The sequence below is a fragment of the Podarcis pityusensis genome, assembly GCF_964106645.2.
Source record: "Podarcis pityusensis genome assembly, chromosome: 9".
NCBI classification, from domain to species: domain Eukaryota; kingdom Metazoa; phylum Chordata; class Lepidosauria; order Squamata; family Lacertidae; genus Podarcis; species Podarcis pityusensis.
In genome coordinates this window covers 62,392,591-62,408,299 of record NC_138034.1, presented here as the reverse complement: position 1 = coordinate 62,408,299, position 15,709 = coordinate 62,392,591, and the positions used below count along the sequence as shown (strand labels likewise).

Below are 15,709 nucleotides of genomic sequence, written 5' to 3'. Positions count from 1 at the left end.
GCAGCTGCAAGGTTTGGGGTGTGGGGATGCACCAATTTTCTTCCAAGTTTTGCAATGCAGTTTTCATTGACAAGTAACATGGGTAAAAATGCATGTATCGGGGCAAAACGTGCATATAATGAGTGAGAATGACATGCAAAATATTTTATACTCAGGGAAATTGCTTTGCAAAATGCATATAGTAGGCAACATTGCATACAAACCTGTGTAAGGGGGAAATTTGCACCTGGATCCTGAAGGATTTTTACGAGGGCTTTCAAAGTGGTGTGGAATTGTGGAGGTCTACATTTAAGTCTGGAACAATAAAAATGGATGGATTTGGCCACTCCCAGAGCCTCAGGTGGAAGTCCCACTTGGAAGCAATGCATATGCCCCCTTTATGCCAGAGACAAGTTTGTGAAGTTTTTGTTTTCTTAAGCACTTCTTCTTAGCAATTTATATAAAGCTTGGTTTCTCAAGCAAGCTTGGAGAAGCCCTTCCTGGCAGCTATTCCTAACATTCCTTGTGGGTGTCACGAGGAAATGGCTGAGCTGAGTGTGAGGAAGTGGGGAAGCTGTAGTTGCCGTCATGGATTTTCTTCTGCTTGGGTAAGCTTTCTCTGCCTCCAGTCCCTCATGTCTCACTAACAGGATGTGGCAAGGTTTTATTTAGGTCCGAGCTGGGCGCAGTCATTGGTGTATGTTTCCCCAGCACCTCTTCATAGGGATAGACAGTATTATTTCTGGTCTGTGTTGCTTTCACATGATTTCATGTCCAAGTCCGTTCCGGCCCATTTCCATGTTAATCCGTGATCCGGTGGAAACTTACACTCGGATCAGCCCATTAATTTGGGAGGATCAATTCACAGCAGAACACGCAAAGAAAACTACCTCTATATAATGCCACTATACACATCTATGGTGTGACCGAATAATAATAATAATAATAATAATAATAATAATAATAATAATAATGTAATATTAATAATTTGTAACTTTTACCTTGCCCATCGGGTTGCCCCAGCCACTCTGGGCAGCTACCAACAGAATATAATCATTGGAGAATAAAAATATAAAGGTAAAGGACCCTTGGATGGTTAGGTCCAGTCAAAGGCGACTATGGGGTTGCGGCGCTCATCTCGCTTTCAGGCCAAGGCAGCCAGCGTTTGTCCACATTCAGCTTTCTGGGTCATGTGGCCAGCATGACTAAACCGCTTCTGGTGCAACTGGACAGCATGACAGAAACCAGAGAGCATGGAAACGCCGTTTACCTTCCCGCCACAGGTACCTATTTATCTACTGGCACTGGTGTGCTTTCAAACTGCTAGGTTGGCAGAAGCTGGGACAGAGCAACGGGAGCTCACTCTGTCGTGGGGATTCAAACTGCCGACCTGGAGGATACAGCTCTTGGAATACTGTGTACAGTTCTGGTTGCTTCACCTCTAAAAGGATACAGTAGACTTGGGAAAGGTTGAGAAAAGGGCAAGCAAAATGATCAGGCATATAGTAACATAGCCTAAATATTAAGAAAAGGACTAAAGAAAGACTATAATAGCTACCTATTCTGGTAGGGGGCCCGTGACAACGCATCAAAATAATATTGATTTGATCTTGAAAGAAAATTGCAATCAAGCTTTCTTAGTTCAGTGTTATCCCACTAGAGTGCATGAACCAGAAACCTCCAAGTACGAAGCTTTCTGTCAGTTAGCATGTCGCAAGTTCCTGCCGACTCCGGATCCTAGTAGAATATTCGCAAGTAGCCGAGGGACGCGGGTGGCGCTGTGGGTAAAACCTCAGTGCCTAGGACTTGCCGATCGCATGGTCGGCGGTTCGAATCCCCACGGCGGGGTGAGCTCCCGTCTTTCTGTCCCAGCTCCTGCCCACCTAGCAGTTCGAAAGCACCCCTGAGTGCAAGTAGATAAATAGGTACCGCTTTATAGCGGGAAGGTAAACGGCGTTTCCGTGTGCTGTGCTGGTGCTGGCTCGCCAGAGCAGCTTCTTCACGCTGGCCACGTGACCTGGAAGTGTCTCCGGACAGCGCTGGTCCCCGGCCTCTTAAGTGAGATGGGTGCACAACCCTAGAGTCGGACATGACTGGCCCGTACGGGCAGGGGTACCTTTACCTTTACCTTTAGCCGAGTAGAAGCATAAATATTGCTTGTTGTTGCTCTTGTGAGGCCTCACCCCACCCCAATTTTGACTGCCTAGGGGCCTCCACAGGGTTTAATCCAGCACGGTGTCTACCGCACACTGAAGAGACAACCTACTTTTCAGTTTGAAATTTTAAGCTGAGTCTGAAAAACGGCTTGCCTCTTCCACTGCCTAAGCTGTCACAGCAGACATGCTAAAGAAACTCCTAGCTGGGCGCAAACTTCTTTCCCTTGGCATCTATAACATGCCAATTGGTTGTATCACAGCTGCAAAGGGCAAATTCAGCAGTTTCATTTCAGTGTTGCAGCTGTTCTAAGCATCCTCCCACATGGTGGCTGTAAGGCGAGAAGATATGGTAGCCCACAGATCTTTTTATGCTAAAGACGGTTCTCGGAAGCACTTCGGTACAAACTGTCTACTGGTATAATACATATATTAGCAGGAAGCGAGTCCGACTGGGGATGACAGCACTCTGGGTATAAATGTGGGTGACACTGCAATTGTTTACACTCATAAACCTGCAGGCATGAGAAGTGGCATAAATTTAGAAATCCAAATGAACCCTTAGCAAGATCCCTCATTAAATGCAAACTGGTCTAGTCATTTTGAGAACCACAGCTTATTTTTAGGGAAAACGTCCATTTGGAGGCAGAAGGGAAGCGGGGGCGGTCTGGATGCCTGATGACACCTTATGACATCACTCTCTTCCTCAAGGCTGCTGATTGGTCCTTTTGTAGCTGAAGCAGAGTTTAAATTCGTGCACCGTCATAGAAGATGTCAAAAACTGGTGTTCAAGAAGTGGATCTTAAACTGATGTGCTTTGGGGAGCAATTTTGAAAAAGGAAACCCTGGAGCAACCTCATTGAGACAGACACAAAGGTAAAATCTTAAATTATTTTCCTTTTTCCAATGTTGTTAAGAGTTAAAGCCAGCACAGGGGACACCTGCTAGAACTTAATGAGAAGTCTTAAAGATGTGGGAGATTAATGAAGAAGCATTAATGAATGAGGAAAAAGGAGACTGCTAAGTCCCTGTTCTCATTATCTGATGTTTATGAGATTTATGCAAAAAGGGGTCTTTAAATCATTTTGATACTCATTGAACAATGGATATGAGTGTTTTATAAAAATGCAAATTTGGATGAATGTGGAGACAAAACAATAAATTGGGAGCTCTTGCCTACAAACTTTGCCTCCAAAATACAAGTTCTGCGTGTCTTGCTGTTAACCAGAAGGTTGGTGGTTCAAGCCTGCCCATGGATAGCTATGAGGAGGAGTCCTGCATTGGACTAGATGACCCCTGAGGTTTCTTCCAATGCTACTATTCTGTAATTCTGTAATATTAATGCCATGTTTGCTAATAATACGTACCTGGTTTCCATTATTTATTATTGAAATATGTGTGGCCCCCCTGGCTGAACAAGGCTTAGGGCTGATTTGTATGCATCATCTCTTGATATTTCATCACTTCTTATCTAATCATTTGATGAATCTCAGCATGGTGTCACCATTCAAAAGGATTGTGCTTCCATGTTTATCAGGCGATACAAAAGCTCCAGCTGCAGTGATGCTGATGAATCTCTGATAGGAGATCGATATGCTACACATGCACCAAGAAGGAAAAGGCCAGCTCCAAACCACAGTGCAAGGGCGCATGTACACTTATCGCTAACAGTAGTGACTGGTGCCCATCAGCACCAGTAAGGCAAAAGGCAGGGAGACCAACAGTAGGGGGAGCCAAAGCCAACAATAGACAGTCACCCCCGACAAGTAAAAAAAGTGGGGAAGTGCCCCTTCTCCTAATAGTCCACCATCCAGGGATCATTAGTCCCAATGTGTTTTGAGAATACTGTGTGCAGGTGATCACTTATCTGGAGCTGCTGCAATTGTTTCCCCAATGTTGTTGTCTTCGAGGTAGCATCTACAGCTAACTGTACATAGGTATTGTGTGTGGTTGTGTGAACAGGAATGACCTGGGGGGGATGGTTTACTTTCCTAATTGCGTTTGTTCTCTTTATTTTATACAACTCAATCGTGAAATTTACTAAGTCATGCTTCAATCGACTTAGGGTCATTCTTGTCCATTTCTTTTGGCGGGGGGAAGCTTAGCACTTAAAAATAAAGAAGGCACATTATTTATTTATTGCATTTATGTACAGTGGTACCTCGGGTTACATACGCTTCAGGTTACATACGCTTCAGGTTACAGACTCCGCTAACCCAGAAATAGTACCTTAGGTTAAGAACTTTGCTTCAGGATGAGAACAGAAATCATGCACCTGTGATGCGGTAGCAGGAGGCCCCATTAGCTAAAGTGGTGCTTCAGGTTAAGAACAGTTTCAGGTTAAGAACGGACCTCCGGAACGAATTAAGTACTTAACCCGAGGTACCACTGTACTTCCTTTTCTACAAGTCACTCAGACATGGTTCTCCCTCTCTGCAATTAATCCCCAAAACACCGTGCCTTAGCAACTCTTATCTTTGGACATAGACTTGGGCTCCACACTGCATCGCGGAGAACTAGCATCCTTCCTACTGACCACAGCTCAATTAGCAATAGCTCCACAGCGGAAGAACCAGACTGAAATACCCCGGAACATATGGGAAAATAATATCTGGGATCCAGCAATGTCTGAGTGCCTTACCAAACACAGGGGGACAATTAAAGGCATAACAAATAGGGACACCTTTCAAGAGACGTGGAACCCCTTTCTTTAACTATGTTAAGGACCCAAATCAGGACTTTGTTATGCCAGCCGCTCAATATTCTCAGTGGAGAAGTTACGTTAAGTAATATGTTTGAAGATTGAATGTGTAAGTTTATGTCTAAAGTCAATGGATAGGGCAAACATCATTAGAGGCATTGCTGGACAAGTGTTTAATGTTTAATGGTGTTTAATGGTTCTTTTATTGGTTTAAAAACCAATAAAATTTGTTTTTTAAAAAGAAATCAGCCCCCACCAGCCTGTGAGGTAGGTCAGGCTTAGAGGCAATGACTGGCCCAATGCCACCCAGTGAGCAAATGTGAATCCTGGTATCCCAGGTCCGAGTCCAATACTCTAACCATTACAGCACACTAGTTCTTATGAGTGCTTATGTGGATGTGTGAGATATACCCTTGTTTCTTTCACATACTTAGGAAACAGAATTTACCGTATTTTTCGCTCTATAAGACGCACCAGACCACAAGACGCGCCTAGTTTTTGGAGGAGGAAAACAAGAAAAAAAATATTCTGAATCTCAAAAGCCAGAACAGCAAGAGGGATTGCTGCACAGTAAAAGCAGCAATCCCTCTTGCTGTTCTGGCTTCTGGGATAGCTGCGCAGCCTGCATTCGCTCCATAAGATGCACACACATTTCCCCTTACTTTTTAGGAGGGAAAAAGTGAGTCTTATAGAGCAAAAAATACAGTATTTATTAAACAATCCTTTAAATACTATTTCTGTAGTTTTTAGGGGCGGGGTGTAGTGAGTCGCCTATGAGTCATACCAAAATGCAGGTGTTGGGTCCCGATTCTCTGTTTCCCTCTCAGCCTTTTCAGGGGTACCGTTTGAAGTGTTATGAACGCACGGTGGGACACAAAGCAATGATGGCTCTATATGTTTTATTTATTCAGCAGAATTTGTACGCTGCTTCATTGCAAAACCCCCAGAGCCGTTTATAATAAAATATACTTCCACTACTCAGAAAGGCAGTCAACATTCTGTGCACAACCACTAGATTATGTGCAGGAGGACACATTTTGCAAACGAAGTTCCAGACGTGCCCTCTCTATCAAAACGCAGTTTTGTTTGTCCATGTGGTGTGGTTTAAAGTGCAGACCACAGCCAGACCGATACATTTTGGCACCTGAGGCCAATTGCAAAAGAATGCCCCCTTCCCTACCACTACCAGAGAAGAAGGGTTGAGTGAAGATCTACATCAAGAACGGGGGCGGGGGAAATAAAGATCTACATCAGGATATGCTGGCCCTGGGGATCCTGCCACCTGAGGTGGTCGCCTCATTTTGCCTCACGAGTGGTGCAGCCTGTGTGCTCAAAACACATGAAATAATAATTGCCTGGAAAAATAAAACGTACATGCAAATTTGGTTTTCCACTATCGTTGCATAGTTGCACATCATACATCGTTTTAGCAAGCAACACTGATTTGTTGCTCTAAACTGGCATGAAATTGGCAGCTGGCTGCGTGTGGGTTGAATCCACTTGCTAGCAACATGCAGTGGGCCATTCTGCTTGCTAAAAGAAATGACTAACCTTAGCAAGCCTGGTCTAGGCCTTTCTGCATAAACCAGCCAGGTGTGTACTCTGGCACCAGCATGGTGAAAAGGAGCAGTGATGAGGGACTCTTTACCATCTCTGACCTAAAAATGGCCAATACAGTTGCTGCTCATTCTCTATTTTTACACACTGCTTTTGATGTTGTTACAGAAACTAAAATGAATACGAAGAGGACGGCACTCTTGTTTATCTCCCTCTGGGCTCTATCCTGTGCTCGTCCTGTAAGTATTTTTTTAAAAAATGCATTGCAACACTGACATTTTAAACATGTTTGGTTTTAAGTATGTCCTCAGCTCACCCGCTGAAATCAGCAGGATATAAAAACATGTAACTTCAACTGGCTTGTGTCCTTTGTGCTGACTTTCTTCTGAATAATTTCTCTAATATTATATCCAGGTATCCAGACACCTAGGTGCACATCACAGGAGCTCTGAGGAACATTGGGTAAGCAGGCCATTGTGCTTTCTCTTTCATCAAATGATGAATTCTGCTACAAAATTGTTTTAGAAGTCAAAAACAGGAAAGAACTCTCCCTAGTACCACTTGAGATCATCAAGTTACATTGAGTGCAACACAACCAACCCCAAAAACAATTTCCCTCAGATTTTGAGTTGTGCTGTGGATGAAATCACCTGGCCATCTGCTGCACTAGAATTATTTAGGCAGCATTTCTTGCCCTCCTCCTTGGTTTTCCCAAGTGTTGCCTTTTGTTGTCTGTCACACAGCCCACTGATGACCACTGAGGCAAGCTAGAACTCAGCCCTCGATAAAAGCAAGTCTTTCTTTGCTACCAGTTGCTGGGGAGCAGCTTCCACTTAGGTCTTCTGAGGCAAAGGCTCAATACATTCTGCTGCCTGAGGCAGATCAGCAAATGGTGGCTCCTCCCAAAGTCAAGGTGCATAGTACCCAAGGACATCCAAGTTATTCTGGTACCTGAGGCAGAAAATCCCAGGAGTTGCCCCACTTTACCTAATGATAGGGCCAGCCCAGCAAAGGAGTAGGTCACACAAACAAACAAAATTTGTTAGAAATACACCTGTGCACATGTGCCCCTCCAAATGTTGTTGGCCTTCAACTTTCATTAGCCTAGCCACCATGGCCAATGATCAGGGATGACGTAAGTTGGAGGATGAAACAGCTGGAGCGTTAGGGGTGGCTGATATACTACCATGTAATAGGAGCCACGCTATTTTTGACATTTACTATAATATAACAAAGGCATAAGAACAGAAGCAACAACAAAACTGCAACCAGGCATTCCTTAATGTCCCTCTTTTGTACAGGCTACAGCAATTGAAGGAAGCTTGAATGAGGTAGCTGATTCCACAGATGTTAGTGATGAAGATACAGAGAGCAGGCCAAGCACAAGCATGGAAAACGGAAGGAAAGATGTCAGTGAACGTGTGAGCACTAGCCATGAGAGCAGTGAAGGCAAGAACTTCATCAGGAAAGTTTCCAGTGGAAGCCTAGAGAGCTCTTCAGAAGATGACCATGAATGGATCACTCGGGACAATGATGACGGCAATTATTTCAGAGTCCACCACCAGACAGTTCAGAGGAAATGGGCAGATGACAAGGACTACCGTGACCATGGGGACAGTTCTGATGATCAGTCTGCTGACGGAACATCTCTGGTAGGTATTTAAAAGGTTACCGTATAAACCTTTGAATTGAAGTAGCCAGAATTATTTCCCCATCATAAGCAGCTGAAAGTTCAGTCACCTCAATTCAGTCGGATTCAGTAACATGAATGTTCATAAACTCATCCCAGATCATTTACTGTAGGCATGAAAACATCTCCGTTCTTGCATTATTCTTGTGGTCTATGCTGCTCTGAATTCCACTCCTTCTGAATGTTGGATTAAAAGGAGACCTCTTCATGTACTATTTGCATGAAGGGTAGCCCTACATACAACAAAGGGTGGGGCTGTGCTGTTAGCCCCACCCCTGGACCAGCACTGTACCCCATTCTTCTACAATCCTTTCCTATACAATGTACCAACATTTCTGTCCTCCTTTTTGATGGAGTCCTTTTTGGTGAATTGGTGTTGCCTGTGTGGTACAGCAAGGTGATGTTCCCAATGCAACCCACTCTCTTCCTGCTCCCAGATCCTATGCTGTCCCTTGAAGCTTAGGCTTGAGCACTTAGCTCCAAACTCCCCTGCCTGCATATAATGTTTGATCACAGCTCCCGCTTCAATAGCTTCACTCCCTGGTGATGTTCCCACCTCATTTTTCCTCTTTAGTTTCTTACGCCTTACCTTTCTTTCTCCCCTACCCAATTGCCAAGTCTCTCTACATACTAACAGCTACTTTCCCCACCCAGCCTTGACCTCCATCTGGCTGAGTCACAGCAGCACACCAGGACAGAGAGCAGCATGGCAGTGGTGTGGTTGGCACGGTGAAAACGCGTCAGCAGGAAAACCAGATTGACTGCTCTGCTGTATTTGCACTGCGCCAACCTTGCAACTGCCATCTCCTGCCCCATCCTGGTATACTGCAGCAACTCACCTGGATGGAGGTCAGCTGAGCTGCACAGTCTTACCCTGCTCCCAATTTCACTGCCTGAAAGTATAGAGTTGAGAATTTCAGGAGGCCATTTTCACTCAGTTGTAACATTTTGATAGATACAGCAGCAAAACGCTATGTTGTGGTGCCGAATGAGAAACGCATCCGGAAGACAAAAATGTATTGAGGAGTTAGTGGTCTGACACGGAGCCATCCTGCCTCTGTTCCTTCCCCCTCCCTCTCTCTTGTTGAGTTTTTTTGATGGAATGTATTTTGGCTTCTCATTGTTATTTTGTAATATGAATGTTTTCAGAACAGTCTTAGATGTTTTGGGAACATTGGGAGGAGGTGAAGCACTGCCCCCCCCGCCAGCTACCTTATCAGTTTGGAAGGCTAGTACTTGGTACCTTCTCTCATGTTTGACATGTTTTGAGAAAGTGAGGTCTTGAGAGGGGGTGGTTAATGGAGGATCTGCATGTAGCCAGTCTTAAAAGCTACGCAGGTTGTCTATAAAATCTGACGGTTTGGGCAGAGTTTCTTTAAAGCATGTGCACAGACTGATTGGCCGCAGGGCGGTGAAAACTGAGGCTGTGGGAATCGCTTCTCTGATTCTTGAGGGCTTCCAAGTGGCAAATTGAAGTGCTTGCTTGGTATGAATAGATTGCTTGCTGTTTTAGAATAAAAACTTTAATCTTCTCTCTCACTTGTGTATTTTGTATAATAATAATAATAATAATAATAATAATAATAATAATATTTATACCCCACCCATCTGGCTGTGTTTCCCCAGCCACTCTGGGCGGCTTCCAACAGAATATTAAAATACAATAATCTATTAAACATTAAAGGCTTCCCTAAACAGGGCTGCTTTCAGATGTCTTGCTTCTGAATCTCATTGTAAAAGAACCACCTTGCTTTTGGCAAAACAGGTGCTTGTTGGGGTAGAAGCAAGAGTGCCACTTGGCCTATGAAACTCTAAAAACAATGTGAAATAATAAAGTTTTGTTCCCCCTTCCCATTTGTCGTCTTTTATAGGAGGATCAAAACGAGGTTCATGAAGACCACAGCGATATCAGAAAATCCAAAGAACAATTTGATGTTGAAAATGATGGCATGCTTTATTCCCCTGATCAAGTCTTGTATACTTTCATGGGGAAAGGAGGAAGTGATCTGACCAATGATGAGGGTGCCAGTGGTGATGATGGACATAATGAGGAAGGCACTCATGGGGTAACTCCAAACAAAGGAAACGATCAGCAAACATGGGTGACCAACGGGGAGCAAGATGGTGACAATGCTATCGGCCAACGCCATGATGGCAGTAGTAGCAGCAGTAGCAGCAGTAGCGAGAGCAGAGACTTTGAAAAAGAGAATAACCACATTACTGATTACAGCAAAAAACAAGGAAGTGATAGTTACAGCAGCAGCCAAGAGGATAGGTATGATTTTGATGACAAAGGAATGCAAGGTGATGACCCAAACATCTTTGAGAGCCATGACAGTGATTCTCACATGCTTCACGGAGATGTCCATTCAAAAGAAAGCAGCCAGGAAAGCAGCAGAGAAAAGGGGCAGAGAAAAGCCAAACATCACAGCAAATCAGTGGAACAGTTTGCCAGGAAAGTATACCATTATGTTGATGCTGATTCAGATGAAGATCACAGCCCTGAAGAGGAAAAGTCCCTGCAGGAGGAGGATGCTGATTCCAAAGAAGAAAGCCAGTCTGTAGAAGACATTAGTCAATCAACAGAAAATGTTCCCAGTAGATCCAGAGAGCATGCAACCAGTCATTCCAGAGAGACTGTAAAGCCTTCATCCAGAGGGCACAGCCGCAGTCAGTCCAAAGAGACCTTTGACAGCCGGTCCAGGGAAGATGTGCACAGCCAATCCAGGGAAGATGCGCACAGCCACTCCAGGGAAGATGCGCACAGTCAATCCAGGGAAGATGCACGCAGCCGCTCCAGGGAAGATGTGCACAGCCAATCCAGGGAAGTCAGGCACAGCCAGTCCAGAGAAGATTCTCACAGTCAATCCAGGGAAGATGCACGCAGCCGCTCCAGGGAAGATGTGCACAGCCAATCCAGGGAAGTCAGGCACAGCCAGTCCAGAGAAGATTCTCACAGTCAATCCAGGGAAGATGCACACAGCCACTCCAGGGAAGATGTGCACAGCCGATCCAGGGAAGATGTGCACAGTCAGTCTAGGGAAGATGCACCCAGCCACTCCAGGGAAGATGTGCACAGCCGATCCAGGGAAGTCAGGCACAGCCAGTCCAGGGAAGATGTGCACAGTCAGTCTAGGGAAGATGCACCCAGCCGCTCAAGGGAAGATACGCACAGCCAGTCCAGGGAAGATGCAGATAGCCAGTCCAGAGAACTCAAGGATAGTCAGTCTAGAGAGGATGACGACACTGCATCTGCAGAAGACGTAAAGAGTGAATCCACTGAAGACAGCAGGGACTCCTACGAGAAGACTTTGAAAAAATCTGTAGAGATAAGCGACAGATCAGATGAACCCATTGTTAGCAGATCTAAAGAGCAGGAGAGTGACTCTACTGAAGAAGTAGGAAAAGTGCCACCGAGGGGCAGTGAATCCAGAGAGTTTAAGAGACAACACAGCAGATCAGGTGAGAAGAGCACATCTACAGAAGAGAGTGAAGAATCATCCGAGGACACAGATGAATCCAGCCAGGGTGACAGCAGGTTGTCTCAAAGTGCGTCGTCTGAGAGCAGCAAAGATTCCCAAGACAGCGCCAGCAGTGAAGACAGTGATTCGAATGCTCTCCGGTCCGAAGAATGGCAAGGCCAGCAGAGCAGATCAACAGAAAGCAGTGAATCCAAAGGCGAGGAGAACAGTCGTTCTATAGAAGGGGAATCCAGCCAATCCAGAGAGGACACAAAGAGCAATTCTGAAAGTACAGAAGACGACAGCTGGTCAAGGAGCATGGAGCTAGAAAGCCGAAAGTTAATGCTTGACATTTATCATAATAAGCCTTTTAGCGATTACGATGATAACGATTGCCAGGATGGGTATTAAAGCATTAAAAACAAACCCAACTCTACGTAATATTTTGAGGCCAAGATGCAACCTCATCTTTTAATTTATTTTATCATTTTTAGCAATGTGAATATTGATAACAGGAAATTAGAGTCACCGCTGAATTTCAGTTAAAGTGAAATTCGAGATGGATCCTATCTGAGGAGTAAGATTAGCAGAACAAACCACGTGAGGTTCGACACACTACCAAGTTGCCACGGAATTCTATCTAAAGCACAAGTCAAAGCAAATGTTGAGGTTCCTCCTCAGGTAAAACACCTGAGTAATTCTGAGGGAGACTAAAATATTTCAAAAACACCTCAGAACCGTGGAAGCCACCAGGAATTTTGCCTGACACGGGGCAGGTCCATGCAGAAGTGGGGACAGCCGAATAAGCTTGCCTCAGGCCTCCAGTGACCAGCTGCATTTTTGTTTGAGTTTATAACTTTATTCTAACAAGACTCACGTTCCAGGCCTCAGACAAGGTCTGCACTGGCCTGCCACACAGGTTGGGAATCTGGGGCTGCCCCCGTGTTGCTCTCCTACAACTCCCATAATCCCATTTGCCATTCCGACTGGGACTGATGGGAGTTAGGAGTTCAACAACATCTAAAAGAGGGTTCCTCACCCCTATCCTGGTAATCTGTTTCTGCCACTACCACTGAATTTTTGGGGGGCTGTTGTGTATGTGTCTTGCAAGGTAAAGGTTAAGTCCAGTCAAAGGTGACTATGGGGTGTGGCACTCATCTTGTTTCAGGCCAAGGGAGCCGGCATTTTTCCACAGACAGCTTTCCGGGTCATGTGGCCAGCATGACTAAACCGCTACTGGTGCACGGAGGACCGTGACGAGTGCCAGAGTGCATGGAAACGCTGTTTACCTTCCCAGCGCAGCAGTACCTATGTATCAACTTGCACTGGTATGCTTTCAAACTGCTAGTTTGCCAGAAGCTGGGACAGAGCAACGGGAGCTCACCCCGTTGTGCAGATTCGAACTGCCAACCTTCTGATTGGCAAGTCCAAGAGGCTCAGTGGTTTAGACCACAGCATAGCCTTATTGGAAACAGTAATCCACAGAATTGGCAAAATAAAAGTCCCAGGACAGGTTGTCATTGTAGCAGATGATGCCTGTTCCATTCAAAAGAAGGTCTTTCAGTAAAGTACTTGGGGAACCACCTGCACTATGGACCTCAGCTACATTTTAAGAGCCCCTAGATCGTGTCCCTTCCATTCAATAAATTAGGTCAGTAGTGACGTAGCAGAACTTACTTTAGCCCCTGCCCCACAGCAGTGAAATCCCCTGCTTGTCTGCATGCTGCTTGGGCCTTGTTACTGGCATCAATTGGCCAGTTCCTGTGACGTCACTGAAGAGACAACAAGGAATATATTTCATTTCCTCCATTCTTGGGCATTTATTTTTTGCTGTTTGGAGAGTGGAGTTTATTTTTCTTTTCTTTTTTGAGGGTGGGTCCTCCTCTGCCTTATAGCATGATTGCTCCTTCCACTATTTAAATGTGGTGAATGCATACATGACTGTTTATTTCCTTGGTGCCAATGCAGTCTCATTTTTAGAGGACAAAGAGGGAGCTGGTCTTTCTACGCAGCAAAGTTGCTCACATACAAAAAGGCTTCACACACACCCATCCCCAACTTTCATTTGAATAACTGAAGCACCCCAAATACAAGACTGGTTCTTGAGGGATGAGAGATCTAAAGGAGGACCTATTTTCCGTTGTTTGTACAAAAGAAAAAGATCACAGCCATGCACAGCCTAGGGCAAACACTGATTCCAAATATATAGTAGCCAGCTCCTGTACGCACCTGTGTGGTAATGAAAAGACATCTGTTAACTGTAGCAACTGCACAGATAGAAAGCAAATAAGATATTTGCCACCTGCCTGTGCACATAAGCTGTTCACACAGCCTTGGAGGTATAATTAATACAGGATGTATGTAATATTTTGTAATAAATGTATAGCAGTATTGGGTAAATGTTGTGGGCTATTTTCTAATCCCTTTTTTATACATGTGGTCCTAAGTTAAAAACAACAACAACACAACTCTGTATTTACTAATAAAGAACTTTAAAATGTAAAAGAAAAATTAGTTACCTGGTTTAATACATATCTGCTGAATGGTTTTGTTATATTGCCTGTTGGGTGCAGGTGTCAGAGAACAGAAGCAGGAGTGTGACAAGTTTGTAGGTGGAGATAAAAGACAACAAACAACACACACCCCTCCCACCAAACAACCTCCCCAAAAGCTAAACCCTCTCAATATAAACATACAATATTTGGGGCCAGGAGGCATTGATGGGCACCAAGGGGGTATCTGAGAGCAGCATGATGCCCAGTATATGCAATCCAGCCACATACCTGCTTCTTCTGAATCTCCAAATTTTGTTGAGCTTGCAAACGGGGGTTGGATTGGGGAATATGTCCAATCTTCTGCTTATGTTACCAGCCCCCAAAACTCATATCTGGGCCTGAACCCAATGAACTTTGCCAGCATGTCTATTTGTGTCGCCAGACAACCATTGGACTTAGAACCACTGCTTAGAGTATCACCTCCTGTACAATAGCAATAAACAGGCCAGCTGCTCCCTCTTCTGGCGAGCCAACCCACGGGTGGACAGAGCTGCCTGTTGTTGACAAAAGTCCCCAGTTTAGCACCCCCAACCCTTTACACTTTCCCAGTTTAACTTGATGTTCCTCAGCTACGGTTCCCAGAGCGGTTTAACAGTCCATCCTGCTTCCAAGGGAACTCTGGGAATTGTAGGTCTTTGAGGGGATTAGGGGTTTCCCAACAACTCCTAGCACATTTCACCAGGGTGTGCAGCCAGCATTAGCGCCAACTCTATAGGCAGGGCTGTTGTAAGCAAATGCGGTGCTGGGATGCAAAGATCCGCCCGGCGTCCCCCCCAGGTTGCCCAGTCCCAGGCGTGTAGGATGGCAGAGCTGGCCACCAGCCTCAGTGTCTCGCTAGCTCGGTTGCCCCCGAACTCATGGCGCAGAGCCGCCTGCAGCAGAAGAGCCCGCCACGGCACTCTGACCGATGGGCGGGCTCTTCCCTAGACTCAACTCTCGGGCCCCAGACTCCTGGCCTGGTGCCCCTGAGAGCCCGACGCCCAGGTGCCCCGCACCCCTAGCGCCTATGGGTAAGACGGCCCTGTCTATAGGGCTGAAATGTCTTCAGCCCCTTTAATATCTGCAAGAGAGGAGGAGCCACCAGCCATTGAAGCTGCGCCTTACTGGGCCCTGGGCTCAGCCTCCTCCTGATGATGCGATGTTGTGCATGCGCCACATGCATGTCTCACACACACACGCATCATGCATTGTGCACATGATGACTCACACACTGCATGTCATCCATGGGTCAATCCTGGGTGCAAGTCAGCGTCTCTGGCAGCCAAGGAATTGTGCCTTTGTGGAAGAAGGGGCAGGAGGGTTCAGCACGAACGGCCTCTTGTGTGCCAAATATAAACTTAACTCTCAGGTGCTTCTGAGGCCACGTAACACTGCAGGCCCCCCACAGCACGTGTGCCAAAAAAGCACCCCCACAGATCTCTCTTCCCAAAAGGTGGCAAATGGTAGGCTCCTCACAAGCCAATTGAAAACACACTCCCAACCTTGCAGGAATGGCTCTTCCCATATCTCCTCCACCTGTCCACACCACTGTTGTCCTCTACATGTTTGTTGGGCTAGAATTCCCACCATCCCTGACCATTGGCCATGCTGGCTGGGGCTGATGGGAAATGTAG

At 45.6% G+C, this 15,709-nt stretch overlaps 1 protein-coding gene across 1 annotated transcript; it reads left to right on the top strand.

Moving 5' to 3' along the window:
* The first annotated feature begins 536 nt into the window (after window positions 1-536).
* Window positions 537-14,004, top strand: LOC308485581 (uncharacterized protein). The gene is made up of 6 exons (XM_081021442.1): window positions 537-587; window positions 2,844-3,008; window positions 6,559-6,629; window positions 6,805-6,852; window positions 7,692-8,042; window positions 9,952-14,004. Exons 3-6 carry the CDS (start codon window positions 6,567-6,569, stop codon window positions 11,950-11,952), a joined length of 2,463 nt encoding a protein of 820 aa, XP_080877568.1. The 5' UTR covers window positions 537-587; window positions 2,844-3,008; window positions 6,559-6,566; the 3' UTR covers window positions 11,953-14,004.
* Window positions 14,005-15,709: the final 1,705 nt, after the last annotated feature.

What these genes read in the sequence shown, in the direction of transcription:
- LOC308485581 (XM_081021442.1), top strand. Translation starts at nt 6,567, where the DNA reads ATGAATACGAAGAGGACGGCACTCTTGTTTATCTCCCTCTGGGCTCTA. An exon ending in CTCTATCCTGTGCTCGTCCT is followed by an intron (nt 6,630 to 6,804) that starts GTAAGTATTTTT and finishes TATTATATCCAG; the next exon opens with GTATCCAGACACCTAGGTGC. An exon ending in CTGCTGACGGAACATCTCTG is followed by an intron (nt 8,043 to 9,951) that starts GTAGGTATTTAA and finishes CGTCTTTTATAG; the next exon opens with GAGGATCAAAACGAGGTTCA.